Here is a 19,968-nt window from a genome sequence, read left to right on the forward strand (position 1 = left end):
TGATCCATCCGTGGTGTGAATGGATTCCAAAGCCAGGGCTGGGTTTTCCTGCCTTTGCAGTGGGTGGGGAAGGAGCCTGCTGGCACCATCAGCTCTGCTCCTCTCTGCTTGCAGGAGAGAAATGCTGAGAGTGCCATTGAGGCGCTGAAGGAGTACGAGCCCGAGATGGGGAAGGTGATCCGCGCCGACCGCAGCGGCGTGCAGCGCATCCGCGCCCGCGACATCGTCCCCGGCGACATTGTGGAGGTGGCAGGTGGGTGCCACCACCCCAGGGCTGGGCTGGACAGGGAGGTGGCACTGGCCAGGGGATCCCCAAAGCTGGGGCTCTTCAAGCTTTGCCTGAGCATCAGGCAGTAGAGAACAGCAGAGAAGAGAAAAAACATCAATTTCTGACACAGGTTTTAGGTCTCGGGAGGGTTTCCCCTTTTTCTGGAAGAACAAGGAGAACTTTTAATTTTCCACTGAGATTCCCTGTTTCTGGAAGCTGCTCTCCCACACACATCCCTGGACAGGGTGTGGGTGCTGCTGCAGGCCCCTGTGTGAGAGGCCTCCTTGGGAGCTGGGGCTGCTCACCCGGGCAGGGTGACAGGCAGAGGGGATGAGCTGCAGGGTGATTTTGCCTCTGGGTGGGTTGTACCCCCCAGCCCTTCTGTTGGAGCTGTGCATTCAGCAGAGCTTGCCTGGGGGTCTGCTGCCTGCCCCAGCAGAGCTGAGGAGAATTCATTCCAATTATTCTGTTTTGTTTGTTCCTAAAATGATGCCGTAAACCCCCAGAGCCACAAAACTAATCCTCTCCTTTCCTCCTCGTGGCCCTGCTGGTGGAAACATGCTGCAATCCCTTCCTTGCCCAGCCAGCTTGCTGTTATTTATGTCTTCAAGTTGGGCTTCAGCTGGAAGATGAATAAAAAAATAGTGGAGGGAGGATCAGGCCAGCCAGATCCTCAGCTGGGTGAGCTGGCAGCACTCCCAAAGCAGCTCTGACAATGCAGTCCAGCTGCTGACCTGGCCTTTAATTAAATTAATGAATTATTAATAAATTCTGCCATCTTTCCCCAAATCAAGTGCGTACTGCCTGCCCATCAGCAGCCCATTACTTTTTAATGGCGCAATCAGCATTGCAACTGGAACGGAAAGAGCTGGGCTCTCTGGAGGAGTTTTGCAAATTATTAGCAAATTGTGGGTTTAGGAGGTTATGGAAAGTGGTGAGGGTGCTGTCAGGTGCCTGATAGGAGAGCACACCAGGAGGAAAAGCTTTGAACCTGCCGTGGACATCCAGGTGATGCCCTGGATGTGTGACAGCGCAGGCAGGAGGGGCTGGCTGCTGTTTGCATGTGCAAATGCAGTGAATTTGGCACCAGGGAGCAGGAAACCTGTCAGGCTGAGACAAGGAGGGGGTGGCTGGAACTTGGCAGGCTGCTCAAACCCAGCTGAGTTTTGCCCTTTTGTGACAAGGCCATGGAGGTGAGTCCTGGTGCAGGCAGCTTTTGCCTTTCCCGAAAAGCACAGGCAGAGCATCCCTTTGGGAGCACCAGAGGTTGGTGTGACCCCTGTAGTGCTCAGGTAGGGCCAGTGCCACAGCCAGGCAGTGTCCCCCTGTTTTCTCTCTTTCTCTGGGGAGGTTTGTGATGCTGGGAGGGTCAGCACCTGGATGTTCAGTACCTGGATTATGGCCAGGGCAGGTCTGTTCTGTGGGATAAGAATGACAGAATCACAGAATAATGAGGTTGGAAGAGACCTCTAAGATCAGAGTCCAACCTATGCCCTAACACCTCAACCAGACCATAGCACCAAGTGCCATGTCCAGTCTTTGTTTAAACACATCCAGAGATGGTGATTCCACCACCTCCCTGGGAAGAGCATTCCCGTACTTTGTTATTCTTCTGGTGAAAAATTTCTTCCTAATATTCAACCCATACCTTCCCTGAGGTAGCTTGAGGCTGTGTCCTCTAGAGAAGGCACTGTGCACCCTGGAGCAAGAGCCATCGGGGCTCTCTCTGTGCCCAGATGTTGCAGGAGTCTTCCTCTGCAGGTTTAGCTCCTGTTTGCCAGTCCTCCTGCCTTTCCCAGGGGAAGAGGAGCTCTTTGCTCCCTCTGGGATGCTCCAGCCCCCTTGGACAGATGCAGTGTCTGATGCATGGTGTTTAGGGGAGGTCTGTGCTGGCACCCCCAGACAGGTGTGGCAGGGAGCAGGGGGGGTCTGGCAGATGCTGCTCTATCCTGGAGCGTTGGGATCTGCAGCTGGAATAACTGGCTGGGTGGTGGAGCAGTGCCAGCCCCTCCTGCTGCTCTGGGGGGGTTTACAAGCCCCGGGAGGAAGCACTGGTTAGAGTCTGGGATTTGAGAGCATCGTTAGCAGCCAGGCCAGCGGTGTTGTGTAAGGGATGGGAGGGGCTGGGAGCCAGGGCTCCCCTCAGTATTTCCAAAACTCAGAGCGTGGCTGTGTCCAGCGATAAGGGAGCAGGAGGAAGAGCCAGGGGGAAGAAACCCAGCAGGAAAAGCAGCTTAAAATGATTTCTCAAGAAGCACTAGTGCCTTGGAGGGTGGTGTTGGGTGGCAGTGGATGGGGCAGCTTTCTCCTGTGCCCTGCCAGGAGAGCCAGGGATGGTTGTTTGTCTTGGACACAGAAGATTTTCCACTGTTAACAGCTTCCAGTCGGCCCAGAGAAACCTGAAGCAGGGTTAGGCTGGTATTAGGAAGCTCAGATTGCTTCAACATGGGGATGTCCTGGTTTTTTTTGCAGGAAAGAGGCAAATGGGGGTGCAGGGGGAGTTTGCAGGGAAGAGGAGAGACAGGGACACGGTGGGGAATGGATGAGGCACAGCAATCAGGGCACCACCAGGGTCTGGCTGAGCCGAGACTTGTAAATTACAGACAGACAAAATGAAGCTTTAACAAAGCTGTAAATGCAGAAATGAGGTGTCCCAGTGCAGGAGCCTTTGCCAGGGGCTGCACCCCTCATTGCTCCAGGCTGGGTGCTGCTGTGCACCTGCACATGGCTGGGCTCAGCTGGGGGTTTGCTGTCCCCATTCCCGGGGTGTTGGGTGCTGCCAGTGCCACCTGACAGAGCTGCTGTGCTTGTCCTTGCAGTTGGGGACAAGGTGCCAGCAGACATCAGGATCATCGAGATCCGCTCCACCACCCTGCGGGTCGACCAGTCCATCCTCACAGGTGGGTGTGGGCCTGTGGGGCAGCAACAGCTTCCTCCTGCTGCCTTCCTGGAGGCCAGCTTTGGAACTGATGCTGGGATTAGTGCTTTGCTGGGGTGGGAAAGGTGGGAGAGCAAGATTTAGATGATGCTTGGAACTTCCCAGGTCCTCAAAGGCACGGCACAGGTGAGATGAGTCTGGTGCTTGGGTGTCCTTCCTGCAGAGCACAAAGCCTGGGGCTTTCCTGTGGGACTTGTGGGGTTGGACATCCCTGAGAGTGACCACCTGGACCTTAGGGCCACCTTGACCCTGTGACCACCTTGACCATGACCACCTTGAGAGTGACCACCTGACCTTGGGACCACCTTGACCCCTTGTCCACCCTGACCACCTTGAGAGTGACCACCTTGAGTGACCACCCTGAGAGTGATCACCTGGACCTTGTGACCACCTTGACCATGACCACCAAAACCCCAAAGCCCAAAACCCCAAATCCCAAAACCAGAGTCCCCCAAACCCCAAAACCCCCAAATCCCAAACCACCAAACCTCAAAATCCCCAAGCCCAAAAACCCCAAAATCCCCAAGCCCCAAAGAACCTCAAATCCCAAAACCAAAATCCCAAACCCAAAACCCCAAAGCCCGAAAAACCCAAAATACCAAAGCCCAAACCCTGTGGTGGATGTTTGGATGGTTTGGTGGCAAAGTGCTGCTCTGGAGCACTGTGTGATGCAGGCTTGGAGCAGGGATGAGCTGAGGCTGGAGAGGGAACATGGGTGGTCCATCTCTCCCCTCTTGTCTTGGCAGGGGAGTCGGTGTCGGTGATCAAACACGCTGACCCCATCCCTGATCCCCGGGCTGTCAACCAGGACAAGAAGAACATGCTGTTCTCTGTAAGTCCCTTACACCTGACTCCACTTCTCCTGTGGTTTTCCAAAGTGCAGAAGCTGCTGGTGGATGTGGGAGATCTCTGAGCAGAGAAAGGGAGTGAATGCATAAGACCTGAATCCGTAAAAAGAGCCCCAAATCCATAAAAATAAGAACCTGCTTCATTTGGGTTCCATCTGGGCCTTTAAATACCTTGGGCAATCTCAGAGCCCTTTTTCCATCAAGTAGGATGCATTATGGATGGGGAAGAGGTTTGTGGTGAGCCTGGAGCTATTGCAAATTTGGATTTCCTCCTTTCTCATGTTCTTCTCAGGCAGGAGCCAAGTCCTCGAGGGCTTACAGCTCTCAGGAAGGGCTCTCCTGCTCCTTAGGGTGGGTTTATATAAAAACCCAAGATGTCCCATTTTCCCCTTAACCAAAAGGGGATAAAAAACAACCCATTTCCCTTTCACAAAGAGCAACCCATTTCCCTGCTCAAGCCAAGAGGTTTCATGCCCACATATCCACCCTCCTCCCTTCCTCCCCTCCCAGGGCACCAACATTGCAGCTGGGAAGGCCGTAGGCATCGTCATTGCCACGGGGGTGTACACCGAGATCGGGAAGATCCGCAACCAGATGGTGGAGACCGAGCCCGAGAAGACGCCCCTGCAGCAGAAGCTGGATGAGTTCAGCCAGCAGCTCTCCAAAGTGATCTTCCTGGTGTGCATCGCCGTCTGGGTCATCAACATCAGCCACTTCAGCGACCCCGTGCACGGCGGCTCCTGGTTCCGCGGCGCCATCTACTACTTCAAGATTTCGGTGGCGCTGGCGGTGGCCGCCATCCCCGAGGGCCTCCCCGCCGTCATCACCACCTGCCTGGCGCTGGGCACACGCAGGATGGCCAGGAAGAACGCCATCGTCAGGAGCCTGCCCTCCGTGGAGACCCTGGGCTGCACCTCGGTCATCTGCTCTGACAAGACGGGGACGCTGACCACCAACCAGATGTCCGTGTGCAGGGTGAGAGCCCAGGGCAGGGCAGGAGGGGCAGGGGAGAGGCTGGAGAGTGGGGTTAAGCCATTTTCTGGATCAGAGATGGAGAAACTGAGAGGTGTTGACCAGCACCCTCACCACCAACGAGATGTCCGTGCGCAGGGTGAGAGCCCAGGGCAGGGAAGAGGCTGCAGTGTGGGGTTAAGCCATTTTCTGGATCAGAGATGGGATAACTGAGAGGTGTTGAATTTGCAGGCAAATTCAACGTGGGGAGAGATGAGAATCTTGTGTGCTGCTAAAAGTGAGTTTCCTAATTACAGCCAAGCCAAGAGAAGCCCTGATCCCTACTGACCCCTGGGGAACCTCAGGGCTTCCTATAAACCCTCAGGGCTTCCTATAAACCCTCCTCCCTGCTCACCCCCACACTGCTACCACCACACAGCTCTGGTGAGGACACAGAGCCCATCGCCACAGGATGGGGTGCTCTTAAGTGTGGGAAATGGATTTGTAGAGAGTTTTCAGGGCCTGATAGAAGTCCCACACAGTGTGCATCTGTGTGCAAACCTTGAGATTTTAAAAACGTTTATTCTGGTTTCAGTCTCATGTGAAGGGTGGGATGCTGCAGATGTTATAATTCACACCATCACAATCTGAATTTAATTATTTCTTAATTACAAAACACTATAAGTGTTTCTTGGCCACATGATGCTGTAAATGCCTTAAAGCCAATCATCTAAAACAATCCCTCGTGGGTCCCACTACAATGCACCTTTCATAGTTTTATTTCTCCAAAATATCTAGTCTTATTTGCAAGGCCATCCTTGAAACTTTCTTCTTGCTCCATTTCTCTCTCAACAATATCTGTCCTATTCCATGGCATTTCTAAGTCAGCATTTCTCATCTCAAGGTTTGCACACAGATGCACACTGTGTGGGACTTTTGTCAGGCCATGGAAACTCTCCACAAATCCATTTCCCACACTTAGGAGCACCCCATCCTGTGGTGATGGGCTCTGTGTCCTCACCAGAGCTGTGTGGTGGTAGCAGTGTGGGGGTGAGCAGGGAGGAGGGTTTATAGGAAGCCCTGAGGGTTTATAGGAAGCCCTGAGGTTCCCCAGGGGTCAGTAGGGATCAGGGCTTCTCTTGGCTTGGCTGTAATTAGGAAACTCACTTTTAGCAGCAGACCATTGTGGAGGTGCTGTGTTCCAGTCTCATTTCAGGGGTCGCTTTCCAGGGAATGTTTCTTCCTGCTGGGATGGGACACTGAGACAGAGCTGATGACCATCAGCCTCCTCTGCTCTCTTGCTCTTTTCCCTCTGTTTTTAACCCAAGCAGTGAGAAATCCTGGACCATGCAAAGTTACAAAGCCTGGACCCATGAAAAGCATTCCTGATGGAGGGAGCCCTGGGGTGGTTTGGTGAAGGGATTGAGGGCTCCTCATCTGCCAGAGAGTTTTGCTCCCACATAACTGGCCGTGCGGAGAGGTGACTTAGTAGGAAAGCCTGGACCATCTGAGTTCTTCTCAGTTTTCCCATTAATCCATGAGTGTCAGGAAAGCTTTTCACATGCCTTTGGCGTGTTGTTTTTATAGGAGAACCTTGGAAAATGTGTTGCTGTGGGAAAAGAAGGAGCTGGCCAACATCCCTCCTCTGTGACACGCAGATAGTGTGGGGGGAAGCTGTGACACTGCTGCAAACCAGCCACAGGCCTTGGCCACTGGTTAGCTCAGCACAAACTGCACATGGATGGAAATGTCTGATATTCCTGCCCTGTGAGTGGTGTAGAGCAAGACAGAGCTGGAACAAAGCAGGGACCAAACTGCCCTTGTCTGATATGAGGAGGGGGTTCCCTCCAGCCCCATTTTCAGAGGCAGTGATGCAGCGAAGCAAGGGCAGGGTGACCCCAGTGCTGAGGGGGTCCAGACCCCAGAGCTCAGAGCTCCTGAGCTCTGCCTACTGCAGGAGGAGAAGGAGGAGTGACCCAAACCACTTCCTACCAGAGGGTCTGCTCTGGGAACTTGGGAGGAAGTGCCACCATCCCTGCAGTGGGGCACAGTCAGGACAGGGACAGTGGGGCAGTGGCACACAAGGATTTTGGCATCAATTGTAGCCTGCAGAATGAACTCAGCAACTTTAAAAAACCAAAAAAAAGCAATTAAAAAGTCAAAGTATCCTCCAGCCCATTTCCCCATAATCCTGTTGCAATATCTGTTTATTTACCTGGCTGGATCCTGGCTCCCAGGGCACAATACTGGAGAAGGGCTGGCCCCAGGACACAGAGCCAGGCTGTTAATGTTTAATTAACAGGGATTCCCGTGCTGACGTGGGCAGGACAGGGCTGCCTGCCTGGCCCTGTGAGTGGCAGGTGGGTAAATATTAAATATTTGTGCTGGGCAGCCCTTGGTGTGTCCAGGACACGCTCCTGTGCCAAACAGCCAGCCCAGCCATGGGCTGAGCAGCCAGAAAACCCTATCAATAACCTGGGGAAATGTATTAATTGAGTGTGATTTCATTAAGCTGCCCATTAACAGGGTGAGTGCAGCTGCTGAGCAGGGCCTGCTCACTGTCTCACTGCTGGCATCAGCTCTGGGAGCTCTGAGGGGACTCTGGAGAGGCTTCAGGTCTGGTTTCAGGAGCTGTGCCATGTCTCTGGGTCCCTCCCTGTGCTGGGGTCTCATGGCCAGGGTGCTGTCTGAGCCAGGACACACCCAGGGGTCAGCAGGGGTGAATCTGTGTCCCCCAAAGCCACCCAAAATGAGGGGCTTGGTGCTGGGGACTTTGTGATCCCGCCCACCCAGGATGGCCAAGACTTTGCTCTGACCTCAGGCCCACCCGAGGTTACAGTGACAAAGCCACAAACCCACTTAGTAAAGCAGAGTAAACCTGTGCTTTGTGTCACTCCACGGTCACCTGGGGCTCTCTGAGACCACCACATCCCCCAGCCCAGGGCAGGGAGGAACCAGGAGCAGCCTCCTCCCAGCCTGTAAATGACCATGGAGCTGCGAGCAGTGGGAGCCTGGCACGAGGAGAAGGGACACAGAAGCATCACAGCTCCCTCTCCTAAAAACACTTCCCTAAAACTTGCAGCAGCCTTTTATGCAGCCTACCTTAATTTTCCAGGAAGGTGGCATTTGAAAATCAGGACTTAAAGTGGAGATGTGGGCTTGGGGGAGGGAAGAAGATGCTGGCACCCCATGTCTGGGAGGAGGTAATTTAGTGATATTTGGGGTGATTAGTGATATTTGGCTGTCTGAGATGGCTGCTGGTGTTTTGGGGAGCAGGAGCAGAAAGGGGTTTATTTTGCACAAAGCTTGTAGCAGAGCCTGGATGTGCAAACTGCCATCCCTGGTGCAGTCCCCAGGGCACTGTGCCTTGGCTCAGCACTGTGGCCTGTCCAAACCTGTCACTAATTACTGAGGGACCTGCCTGGGGCTCCCCAGGGGCTGTGGGTTGGCTGGGGCTGCTTCCAGTGCAGGAGGAGAATGATGCTGATCCTCCTTCTATTGCTCCTGATATTATTTCTATTAGTTTTGTGATGGAAACTTTAGTTCTGCTCTTAACTGCTTAAGACACAGCTATTTCCTCTGGACTGTTTCCACTGCCCACAAACCTGCCCACTTCTCAGCCTGGAAATCTGACAAAACATCGACAGGCTGAGAGAGCTGGGCTGCTCAGCCTGGAGAAGAGCAGGCTCAGGGGAGACCCTGGAGCCCTGTCCAGTGCCTAAAGGGGCTCCAAGAGACTTGGGACAAGGGCCTGGAGCAACAGGACCAGGGGGAATGGCTTTAAGCTGAAGGAGGGGAGATTTAGATTAGATTTGAGGCAGGAATTGTTTCCTGTGAGGGTGGAGAGCCCTGGCACAGATTGTGGCTGCCCCTGGATCTCTGGAAGTGCCCAAGGCCAGGCTGGACAGGGCTTGGAGCAGCCTGGGACAGTGGAAGGTGTCCCTGCCATGGCAGGGGGTGGGATGAGGTGAGCTTTAATGTCCCTTTCACCCCAAACCATTCTGTGATCCTGCAGACACCTCTGCAGTGCCCTGGCTGCCCCCGTGCTTGGCCAGTCACGCAAGCTGAGAGCAGCAGGAAATTTGATATAACCTCTGCTTGCTGTGGGTTATGTAGCACCTTTTTTTTTTTTTTTTTTAAGGCATGGAAAAATAAAGAGCTTGGAATGTTTATTTCCCTTTTCCCTTTTTAATAAGAAAGACACTATTGTGAAAGCAATAATTGTTTTGTAGCCATGGGCATTTGAAAACAAACAGGCTCATATCAGGCAAACCCATCAGGCTGGGGTGGGTGCTTTCAGCTTCTTAATAAATGAGTCTGGTTGGTGTTTCAGGAGTCCATTTCCTGAGGAGGCCGGGAGATTTTGGCTCTCTGGAAGGCTGATGGTGTTGGATGACTCAAAAAAGATGATGGGCGCTTAGCCTTGGAAGGTTCCTTGTGGTGGTGTCTCAGGCTGGGTGCCTCAGCTCAGGTTCTGGGTCTGTCATCTCTGGGGGTTGTTCTCAAAGGAAATAGGATGTGATTTCTTTATTGAGCTTACATCCAACTGCCAGAGGAGCCCAGTGCCACCAGGGGACCTGGGACACCTCTTGTCCAGCACTTTGGCTCATTATTTCCTTCAGAACCTTTCAGGGATGCTGATGGGCCCTGGGAAGGGAGCTGAGGGCGCTGGTGCCTTGTGCAGGCTGCCCTAGAGCAGAGGCTGGGCAGAGCTAAAGAATAAAGCAGGGATTTATTGAAAGGATCTCCTCCATGGATGCACCTTGGGCAGGACAAGAGCCCAGCCAGGGCTGCACCCAAGATGAACCAAAATGGCCCCAAAATGGACAACCGGGCATGGGGTCTGTCCCTGGGATCAGTTCTGCTCCATTTGCTCATTGGAGTTCATTGTCCCGTTCCAGCTTTATCCCATGCAGTCCCATCCTGCTTGTTTTTCTCTCTTTAGTTCACATTGTTTATGTTCTTGGGCTGAGATTTGGATCATTTGTCCTTGGTGCCCAGCTGGAGCAGGAATTGTTTTGTCTCCTTGCTCTGTGCACAGAGCTCACCATCCCTTCGTAGGAAGCTCAAACCCACACACTAAAGCAGCACAGAATATAAAAAATATAAAAGCTAAACCTGAGGCATCAGCACTAGCCCAGGATAGAGGTAGCAGATATCTGCAAATAGCTGGGAAGCCATGGTGAGGTTGTTCTGGGCTCAGAATCACTCACACAGGAGATGTATGCTTTGAACCTGCTCCTTTGATTTACTTAAACCTGTAAAACAGGGAGGTGAGAAAACCCCCTGGGCTGTCCTGGTGCTGACCATGCTGGGTTGTGCTCCCCTGAACATCCTCTATGGCCTGGCCCCAAGCTCATACCTGGGACACCTCCTGTGTGGGGGAGGCTCACACCTGCCAGCGTGGCTGCACTGATGAGGTGTCCTTGTATTATTAACAATAATTAATAATAATAGCAATTAATAATAATAATAACAAGAACCTCTGTTTGTTGCCAGAGGAAAGGTGGAAGGCAGAGGAGTGGGTGGTAACTGGAGCTGTTGCATCTCTGCTGCTGAGTGATGCCTGCTGATTTCTCCAGCATCTGTTGCGTCCCTCTCCTGGGGAACAACACAAATAACCAGAGGAAAATAAATAGAGTAAAAAAAAAACCACAATTATTTTGAGGCAGGTTGGAGTGGAACAGTTTTCCCTGCACCTGCTTTCTGGAGGCACTCAGCAAATTCATGGAGCTGAGGAGAGCAGCACTTCTCTGCATCCAGATTAAATCCTGGCTTCTTCCTGCAGCCAGGGAAAATGCATTTGCCAAACCAGTTTTGTTTGTTTATTTATTTACTTATTTGTTATGTTGTTTTTGGGCTTCAGTGTGGGTCATAAATAACAAGAAGCAGAAATGAGCACCTCTGAGCTCTCTGCTCTTGTTCCCAGGGATGCTGCCCTCGAAGCTGGGCTGTGCTGGGAGGGACAAGGGGGACTGGGAGAGCTTGGGGAGAGGGGAATTTTAATTTTATTTCAGAGTTTGAGGGATTTGTCTCATTATAGCAGCAAAAGAAAAACTGGAAGGATTTTGAAAGGCAAAAATCACTAAAAATAGAGTGTGGGGGACTTGTATGGCTCACTGGGGTTTTGTTACAGAGCTGAGCTGTGATCCCAGTAAGGCACAAGGCTGGTGGCTGAGAGCTGGCTGGGAAGGGGTGGCAGGGGCAGCCACCCCTGCTTGGATCCTGCCCTGCAGAGGCTTTCCAGGGCAGGAGTGGAAACCTTGACCCTTCTGTGCTCCAAGAAAAACGCAGGAACCTTCTTAGGAACAGGCTCAGCATCTCTCATCTCCTAGAGAAAGAAGGAGCTGGAGAAGGTGAACTTGACAAAGGCAGAGAAGGATTTGGGGACAGCCAGGGGTAGTGGCTGACCAGGGATGGGCCTGAGTGTGGTGGTGTTCACAGGGGTCCCAGGATGAGGGAAGAGATGAGATTGTTGACTCCACATTTCAGAAGGCTGATTTATTATTTTATGATATATATTATATTAAAAGAAAATGATGTACTATAAAAGAATAGGAGAATTCATTGAAATTATATATTCTAAAAGAATAGAATATAGAATATATATTAGAATAATATATAGAATATAGAATATATATATATTATGATTTATTGAAATGATATATTAGAATAGAAGAAAGGATTTCATCAGAAGGCTAGCTAAGAATAGAAAGAATGATAACAAAGGCTTGTGACTGACCGAGACAGTCCAGACAGCTGGACTGTGATTGGCCATTAATTAGAAACAAGCACATGAGACCAATCACAGATCCACCTGTTGCATTCCACAGCAGCAGATAATCATTATTTACATTTTGTTCCTGAGGCCTCTCAGCTTCTCAGGAGAAAAAAATCCTAAGGAAAGGATTTTTCATAAAACCTGTCTGTGCCAGCTGAGCCTGGTGCCAGCAGGGCTGTAACAACTGGGACAGTACCAGCTGCTGGCTTTCCAGGCTGGGCACGAGGGCTGTACCCAGAATGTGCTGCCTGATGCTCTGTTTGCCCCTCTCCCCCTGGCAGATGTTCATCATGGAGAAGGTGGAGGGCAGCCAGTGCAGCCTGCACGAGTTCAGCATCACCGGCTCCACCTACGCCCCCGAGGGACAGATGTGAGTGGGGGTCCCCTCCCCTGCCCAGGGACACAGGGGGGCCTGGGCTGGCAGCAGAGCTGGGGGGAGATGGGAGGGAGGGGTTCCTGCCCATGGCTGGGGGAAAGGAGGGGTTTCCATGGTGGTTTGCAGTGCTGTCCATGGGGATTCCCAGTGGGCTTGCAGGTGTTGGGTGGTGGGCTGTGCTCTGCTGTCCATGGGCACCAGGGCAGTGTTTCCCTGTCCCTCACAGCCAGCTCCTGCCCCACTTGGTTTGGGTGCTGCTCACCCTGGCTCTGCCTTCCCACTGCTCAGCAGAGGGTTCCACACCCTTGGCTCTCCCTTGGTTAGCAATCCCAATAAAACAAGGCCACCTGTGAACCAGAGAGGATGACAAATGTGGGAATGGTGATGAACACAGAAATTTCATAGAAATTTCATCACATAGAAATTTCCCCTAAATTTCTCACCAAGTGATACACCTACACTACTCTCCATAATCTATTTCACTTTGCAGCAGAAGATGACTCTCCATGTTTCTGGAGCCTGCACAGTTTGGGTATTGACTGCAGGCTGTTGCCTCTCTCCTGAGCAGGATGCAGGGAGGGCAGCTTGTCCAGGAGCCACCAGCAATGCTCAAGGGCACTTGCAAATGGCTCAAACCCCACGAGGAAAGTGCTCCCTGAGCCCTGTGCCCACAGCAGGGGTGGCTGGCATGCTGGTGTGCCCAGGGCACGATCCTGCTGCTGGCAGGGGGTGTCCCAGGGCAGGCATGGGCAGGGAGTGGAAGCTGGGGGCTTTTCTCTGAAGTGTTATCACACACATGGGGTTCTCTGCTGTTGTATTTGTTTATTCCTGTTCCTCTGGAAGGACATGGTGGCCCCCAGTGTAGCAAGAAGGCAGATGAGAAGCTCAGCTGGTGGTGGGAGCGCTCTGTGCTCCCCTTTGCTTTGCTCAGTGATCCCAGACACATTTGTCAGCAGGGTCCCTTCTGCTCATCCCCGGAGCAGCTGTAACTCATCTCAGCCACAGACTTAATTTCATGAATATTTATAGAGCCAATTTGATCCTTGGCTAGGAACCTCCATTAAAAACTGAGCCAAGTCATAAGCTGGTGTCAATCAGTGCATTTCAATTAAAATTGAGGAGGACCCGGGGGCTGAACTTGTGCCTGCCAACCTCTGAAGCTCAATGTCCCCTGGCCTCTGGGGGCTGCATTCAGGGCCACTCTGTTGGTCTGCAACATTTTTTGTTGCTCCTGAGTTTTGCTTTAGCCCTGGGCCTGTGTGGTGTATGGGGAGGGATGTGTGGGCTTGCTGAGGAGAGAACCCCCCTTCCTCCAGGGCTGGTGGCACTGAAAGGCTTGTTTGCTTTAACCTGGCCTTGGCAGGGGGATATTTCATGCAGGACCCTGGCTTTGCTCACACAGCACCCAGGCAGCAGCCCCTTTGCTGATGTTTTTCCCAGCACATGGGTCTGACCATGCAGGGGCTGCTGACCATGGGGCTGTAGCTCCCATCCCTTCCCAGCAATATCCAGGGGATCCCATGCTGCACAAGCCGTGCTTGCTGTGTCCGCTGTCCCTCCCTGTGAGCCCAGGGCTGGGCAGCCTCTCTGGCTCTCCCCACTCCCAGCCCAGTGTGGCTTTGTCTCCCTCAGCAAACAGATTTTTCAGATTTTCTTGGCTGCTCCGTGTTTTCCGCTCCCGAGCTGTAACAAGGGCTCCAAAATGTTCTTTCCATTGGGAACCAACAGTGGAATAAGCTGATCCTAGTAAATGCCTGACAAATTATTTTTCCAGCCAGCAGATGACCGGCTGGGTTTACACAGCTCTAACCTGCAGTTACCTCTGCTGGAACCAGGGGGATTTTTGATTTCCTTCGAAACCACTGCTGCCATTCCTACCACCAGGAGAGGAGAAGCAGCTGGCTTGCCTGGAGTGTTCAGGGCTGCTCCTTTCCGTAGCAAAGAGCTGCTATTGAGGGAGCAGAGATCACAGTTCAGCACTTGCTTGGAAGCAGCCACAGCAGTGCAGCTGTTCAAGCTCTCTGCTGCTCCTAAATGCTCCCCTGGGTTCCCTCTGGAGTGTGAGGCAGCATCACAGGGAGGAGAAAGGACTTGCTGTTGGTTCCACAGCTCCTCTGGATTCTAAGCAAATGGAAACCCCTGAGGGGCTGGATGTTAACATGAATTTCTTTGCCCCTTTTCTGGTCCATCACCTTCATCATCAGCCTGTGAGCAGCCCCTGCTTGCTCCTTTGAACTCCTCTGCTGCCCCCCTTGTCCTGGGCCACTTCCAGAATTTATTTGCCTCCTATGATATATTATTTGCAATTTAGTGCTGCCCCAGTTAGTAGAGTACAAAATGTGAACCCAAGGATTTATTGCCAGCACTGGTGCTTTAACTGGGCTTTTGCTTCCACTTTTACAAGGGTGATGTGTAGCTTATATATCCCCCTAGGAGGGATGTTTAGGGTGAGCTAACTGTATTGAAGGTGTGAGCTGGTGTGAGGCTATTGGGGTTGTGTGGTGGTTCCAGTTGTGGTTTCCCTGGGTCTTGATTGAAGGCACTTGAGACAGTAGTTCATGTTTGGACTCCAGTGTTTATTATTTCTTATCACTAAAACAGTCTCACTACTGTGAGTGTGGCAGCTTTTCATTAGAAGGCACAAAATGGCCAACAATCTCTTGGTACAAGGTCTTTTAAGGCTAAACTGTCCTATTAGGAACTGACACCTGGATTATTTTCCCTTTTAACCCAATAACTGATCCCAAAGAGCCCCCAATGCAGACTTTTCTGCCCAATTACAAAATGCCACCCAAACCCAAGAAGAAGGAAGAAGAAGGAAGAAGAAACCCAGGATGACACCCTGTGCCCTCCATCTTGCTTCCATCCACAACATGCTAAAAATCCCAAACTCTAAATTTCTCACCAAGCGATACCTCTACACTGCTCTCTATAATCTATTTCACACTTTTGTGGATTCCAGTCTATCTTGAAGTCTGGGAAACTTTCTCCATGAATGAGGGTCAAAGTCAGTGCTCCCCTGGGGGTCAGGGCACCCCAGAACAGACAGAGAAATGTTCCCTGTGTTCTCTGGGTTTCCCCATGGTTGTTTTCTGCCCACAGCCTCAAGGACGAGCAGCCGGTGCAGTGCGGGCAGTACGACGGGCTGGTGGAGCTGGCCACCATCTGTGCCCTCTGCAATGACTCCTCGCTGGACTACAATGAGGTGTGGGGCCACCAGGGCCTGGGTGGGTTGGAGGGGGATGCTCTTGCTGTGCTTCAGAGCCAAGCCAGGAGAGTTTGTCCCTTGGGATCCCCTTCCCTGGGTTCGGCTCATCCCCAGGGGATGCTCTGGTGTTCTGGGTGGCAGCGTCCTCGGGGGCAGCAGCAGCATGTAGAGGATGTGCTCTAAAGATTAAGCTCTTTTTTTTCTGCCCTGTAGTCCAAAAAAGTCTATGAGAAGGTGGGGGAAGCCACTGAAACAGCCCTGACGTGCCTGGTGGAGAAGATGAATGTCTTCAACACAGACCTCAGCAAACTCTCCAAGGTGGAGAGAGCCAACGCCTGCAACTCAGTGAGTGGGGAGAGACCCCTGTGACATCAGCACTGGGGGATGGGAGGGAGAGGAGGGATTGAGGATGGCTGATATTTGAGCAAATAAACACTTGCAATGATCTAAGGGACTGATTTGGCACAAGGATGTGATTTCTGGGCTATCATGGTGAGCTGTTTTTGGAGCAGTGGCCCTGGGGGGCTGATGCCAGGGCCTTGAGGACCAGCCTGCATGGAGCTTTGGAGCAGGTGATTCCTGAGGCTCCAGCTCAGTCCAGTCCCTGCTCAGCAGGAGAGACCCTCTAAATGAGAGCCTGAGCTCTGGCTGCAGATGAGGAAGTTGGGAGTTATCTTTGGGTGCCCAGTTTGCACTGAGCAGTCACCCTCCAGCATGAACCAAACCCTATTCCCCAGAGCCTTGCCTGCCCCAGTGACATTTGCTCCTTGGAAACATCTATTTTTGACATGAAAATGTCTTGTGCTGGCTACTCCCCTACTCCAGTGTCTCCGTATCCTCCTGGGTGAAAACACACTTCATTTTGGGTCTGCATTTCCTCTGCTAGATCTTACAATGTCTTCCCTTGCTCAGAGGGCTTTCTGTTCCAGCATTTTTCCCCAGGATAGATCTGTGCAGGTTGTAATAAATATTCTGACTCCTTTCTGATAAGGAGAGCTTATCAGAAACCTTCCTGGCTCCTGTGGCTGCCTTTCTCCTCCCACCCCAGGGGCTCAGCAGGGTTGTCAGCCAAGGCACAGAGCACCAGTGTCCCTGGCATGTCCTGCTCAGCCCAGTGCTGTTCCTGCAGGTGATCAAGCAGCTGATGAGGAAGGAGTGCACCCTCGAGTTCTCCCGGGACCGCAAGTCCATGTCCGTGTACTGCACCCCCAGCGGGCCTGGCAACAACTCTGCTGGCAGCAAGATGTTTGTCAAGGTAGGGCTGAAGCCACTGTTGGTTTGCCAAGGCAGGGCTGAAGCACCTGCAGGGTCCAGCTGCCCCTCACACACCCAGCAGTGTCGGGATCATTAACTTGTCAGAGTGACCCCAAGAAAAGTTCGAAAGTTTCTTTTCCCAGCCCGGTGCTTGAAGAAGGATTCAGAGCTCTTCATTTCTTGGTCTCAAGGTTGTTTATTGTATCTTATCTATAAAAGATTTTCTCCTGCCCTGCCGAGGTCCATCCAGCAGGACAGTTCCAGGCACTCTGCCTGCCCCCAGGGTAGTGTTATGTCTTTATACTAAAAACTACATGTACAATGTTTACAATTACTTTCCAATACCAATCACCTATGTTAGACAGTGAGCTTCTACTCTAAACCAATCTAAAAGTGCCAACATCACAGCAGAAGATGGAGGCCAAGAAGAAGAAGGAGAAAGGCTGGACACGTCCAGTTCCCTCCATCTTGCCTCCTGAACCCCCATACCAAAAACCCTAAAATCTACTTTTCTACCCTGTGATAACTTCACTATTATTCTACCTAAACTGTTGTGGCTTGCTGGTCTTCATACAAGGTTGGTAATTTGCTCCATGGGTCATAATCAAACCCACAGGTGTTTTGGGCTCTGTGCCAGGGTCCCTGAGACACCTGGCAGGGGTCTGGGCTGCTCAGGACAGCCAGAGGGATGTTCTGGGTCCTGACACAGCAGCATCTGGCCCTGGCTGCACAGGGCAGTGGTGATGCTCTGCAGCTCCTCTCACACTCTGGGGAAGGTGAGGGAAACTGCAGAGCATTTCCTGCAGTGCTGGTGGAAACTCTGAGCTGCCTGGTGGGGTCAGGGAGGAGGTGAGTCTTTGCCATACTGATGAGGGAAGAAAGGGGTGAGATGGTTTAGAGGGAGGGAAAGGTGCTGAGTGTGCTGGTGCTGGGGCAAGGGAGAGCTGCCCTCATGCAGAATTTGGGCACTTGCCTTTATTAAAGGCTTGGACCCTCTGGATGCCAGTAATGCCCAAAGGATGATGTCCAGTTTTCCACTGAAGCCAGAAATAAAATAGTGTTTCATAGGAAATTTTCTTCCCAAGGGAAGAGATGCGGCGGAATTTCTCCCCGCTGACTCTGAGAAGATTTGGATATTGTTGTTCCCACTGGGAGATTATCTGGGTGGGTGAACTCTGCCCTCCAGGCCAGGCTGGGACCCTCTGAAGCCTCCAGATCTGTGGCCCTGGGAGAGCTTTTTAAGAGATGCAACAGAAAGATTGCAAGTTTTATATTAAAGAGTAATGTCAGGGTGCTTTGTAAGGTCAGGAGGGCTGGGGTGAGAGGCTGGGATGCTGAAGGACATGTTTTCCTGAACTGGAAAGGCATCACAAGCATCCGCTGAGTATCCCACATTTTCTCCCTCACAGATTTCCAGCCCTCATCCCCTGCAGGTTGGAGCGGGGGTCTGTGGGGTGGGGTGGGAGTATTTTGGGAGGATATGTAGGTTTTGCAGGAGTCAGCTGGCTCTCCAGCAGATCCTGCTCCTTGTGACCTGGGTGTGATCTCGGTGTGTTCAGTCAGAGGCTGCCATCTAGTGCCCCGAGCCACAGGGCCGGGATGAGTGCTGGAATATGGGGGAGAATTCCTCTGGTTTTGCCCAAATTCGGTGCCTTCCCTCTCTCTGACACTTCCTTTGACCCTCCAGCTTCACCCCATCCCCTGAGCCCTGCTCTCCTCCTCCGCAGGGCGCCCCGGAGAGCGTCATCGAGCGCTGCACCCACGTGCGCGTGGGCACCGCCAAGGTCCCGCTGACGGCCCCGGTGAGGGACAAGATCCTGGGCAGGATCCGGGACTGGGGCATGGGCATGGACACGCTGCGCTGCCTGGCCCTGGCCACGCAGGACGCGCCCGTGCGCAGGGAGAGCATGCAGCTGCACGACTCGGCCGCCTTCGTCCACTACGAGGTACGGCACCCCAGATCTGGCCTTGCTCTCTGTCTTCCTCGTTCCCAAAGTTTCCCCAGCTGTCCCAGCAGGATTTTCCCTCTGGTTTCTCTGTGGCTCATCTCCTCTGCAAACCTCAGGGGATGATCTGAAGGATAACAAGCCTCGTCTCACTGAGCGTGTTTTCCTGTGCAGTGTCTGCTGAGGAGACCATTGGGAGGGATGGGGAGGAGGGGAGCAAAGAGAAAACGTGAGAGGAGGAGCAGAGAGTTGAGAGCATCCCACTGGGTTGGGGCTGTAGAGTGCATCCATGTCCCTATCATAACTGCCCCAGAATTCCATAGGTAGGAATTTATGGTATAAATAGGTAGGAATTTATGATAGAATTTATTTTATTTTTAGGGTTGTGCTTTGTTTTAGGGGGGTTGGCAGTTGCATCTAACCCCTCCCCTTTTTACGGGGTGCTGGGGCTGGTTGTAGTGGCGGTTGCAGGGTGTGGTTGGCTGGTAAGTTTGGGGGTTTCCTTTGTGTCTTTGGTGCTTGTTATGGTTTATTTAGGGGGGATGTTGGTAGTGTTTGTTTATTCAGTGTTGTTGGTGGTGGATCCTTACCCAGAAGCCTGGGCTAACTGGGGTGTTGTTGGTTATGACCTTGGGATAGGGTTGGTTGTGGTGGTGGGGCTTGCTATAGGTGGTGTGTTGGAATTCCATAAATTCCTACCTATTTATACCATAAATTCCAGAAACCTCTTGGAAGTTTCTTCCCAGGGGGAAATCCCTGTGAAGCCCGGGGTGGTTTCACAGCAGGGAGTGAAGTGGATGCATCCCAAGGGGTTAATGTGGGTCTGGATGTGTTCCTCCCTCCCAGAACGACCTGACCTTTGTGGGCTGCGTGGGGATGCTGGACCCTCCCCGCAAAGAGGTCACCTCGTCCATCGAGATGTGCCGCAAGGCCGGCATCCGCGTCATCATGATCACCGGGGACAACAAGGGCACGGCGGTGGCCATCTGCCGCCGGATCGGGATCTTCTCCGAGAGCGAGGACGTGTCTGGCAGGGCCTACACGGGCCGGGAGTTCGATGAGCTGCCGCCCGAGGAGCAGCGCCAGGCGTGCCGCGAGGCACGATGCTTCGCCCGCGTGGAGCCCGCGCACAAGTCCCGCATCGTGGAGTACCTGCAGTCCTTCAACGAGATCACGGCCATGGTGAGCCCTCGGGGACACCCTGCCACCACCCCCTGTCCCCTCCTCCCCACCCTGCTCAATCCTGTTGGAGTAAATACCAACATAGACAGGATGTGCCTGAGCTTCTCTGGCCCTTGGTGCTGGGCCAAATAGCAGCAACTGTGGTGTTTCACCCCACAGACACTTTTGGCTGGCTGGGGGTGTGGGGTTTCACCCACAGACACTTTTTGCTGGGTG

The 19,968-nt window shown here is 52.6% G+C and overlaps 1 protein-coding gene across 1 annotated transcript in view; it reads left to right on the forward strand.

Moving 5' to 3' along the window:
• ATP2A3 (ATPase sarcoplasmic/endoplasmic reticulum Ca2+ transporting 3) overlaps positions 1 to 19,968 on the forward strand; it is a 34,299-nt gene that overhangs the window by 2,446 nt on the left and 11,885 nt on the right. The window contains exons 4-13 of the mRNA XM_031063787.1: positions 115 to 253; positions 3,088 to 3,168; positions 3,953 to 4,038; positions 4,565 to 5,029; positions 12,068 to 12,156; positions 15,265 to 15,367; positions 15,584 to 15,715; positions 16,500 to 16,625; positions 18,352 to 18,570; positions 19,417 to 19,752. Of these exons, the coding sequence (XP_030919647.1) occupies positions 115 to 253; positions 3,088 to 3,168; positions 3,953 to 4,038; positions 4,565 to 5,029; positions 12,068 to 12,156; positions 15,265 to 15,367; positions 15,584 to 15,715; positions 16,500 to 16,625; positions 18,352 to 18,570; positions 19,417 to 19,752 (1,776 nt within the window). The remainder of the gene's footprint in view (positions 1 to 114; positions 254 to 3,087; positions 3,169 to 3,952; positions 4,039 to 4,564; positions 5,030 to 12,067; positions 12,157 to 15,264; positions 15,368 to 15,583; positions 15,716 to 16,499; positions 16,626 to 18,351; positions 18,571 to 19,416; positions 19,753 to 19,968) is intronic.

Source organism: Geospiza fortis, unplaced genomic scaffold (genome assembly GCF_000277835.1).
Source record: "Geospiza fortis unplaced genomic scaffold, GeoFor_1.0 scaffold633, whole genome shotgun sequence".
Lineage (NCBI taxonomy): Eukaryota > Metazoa > Chordata > Aves > Passeriformes > Thraupidae > Geospiza > Geospiza fortis.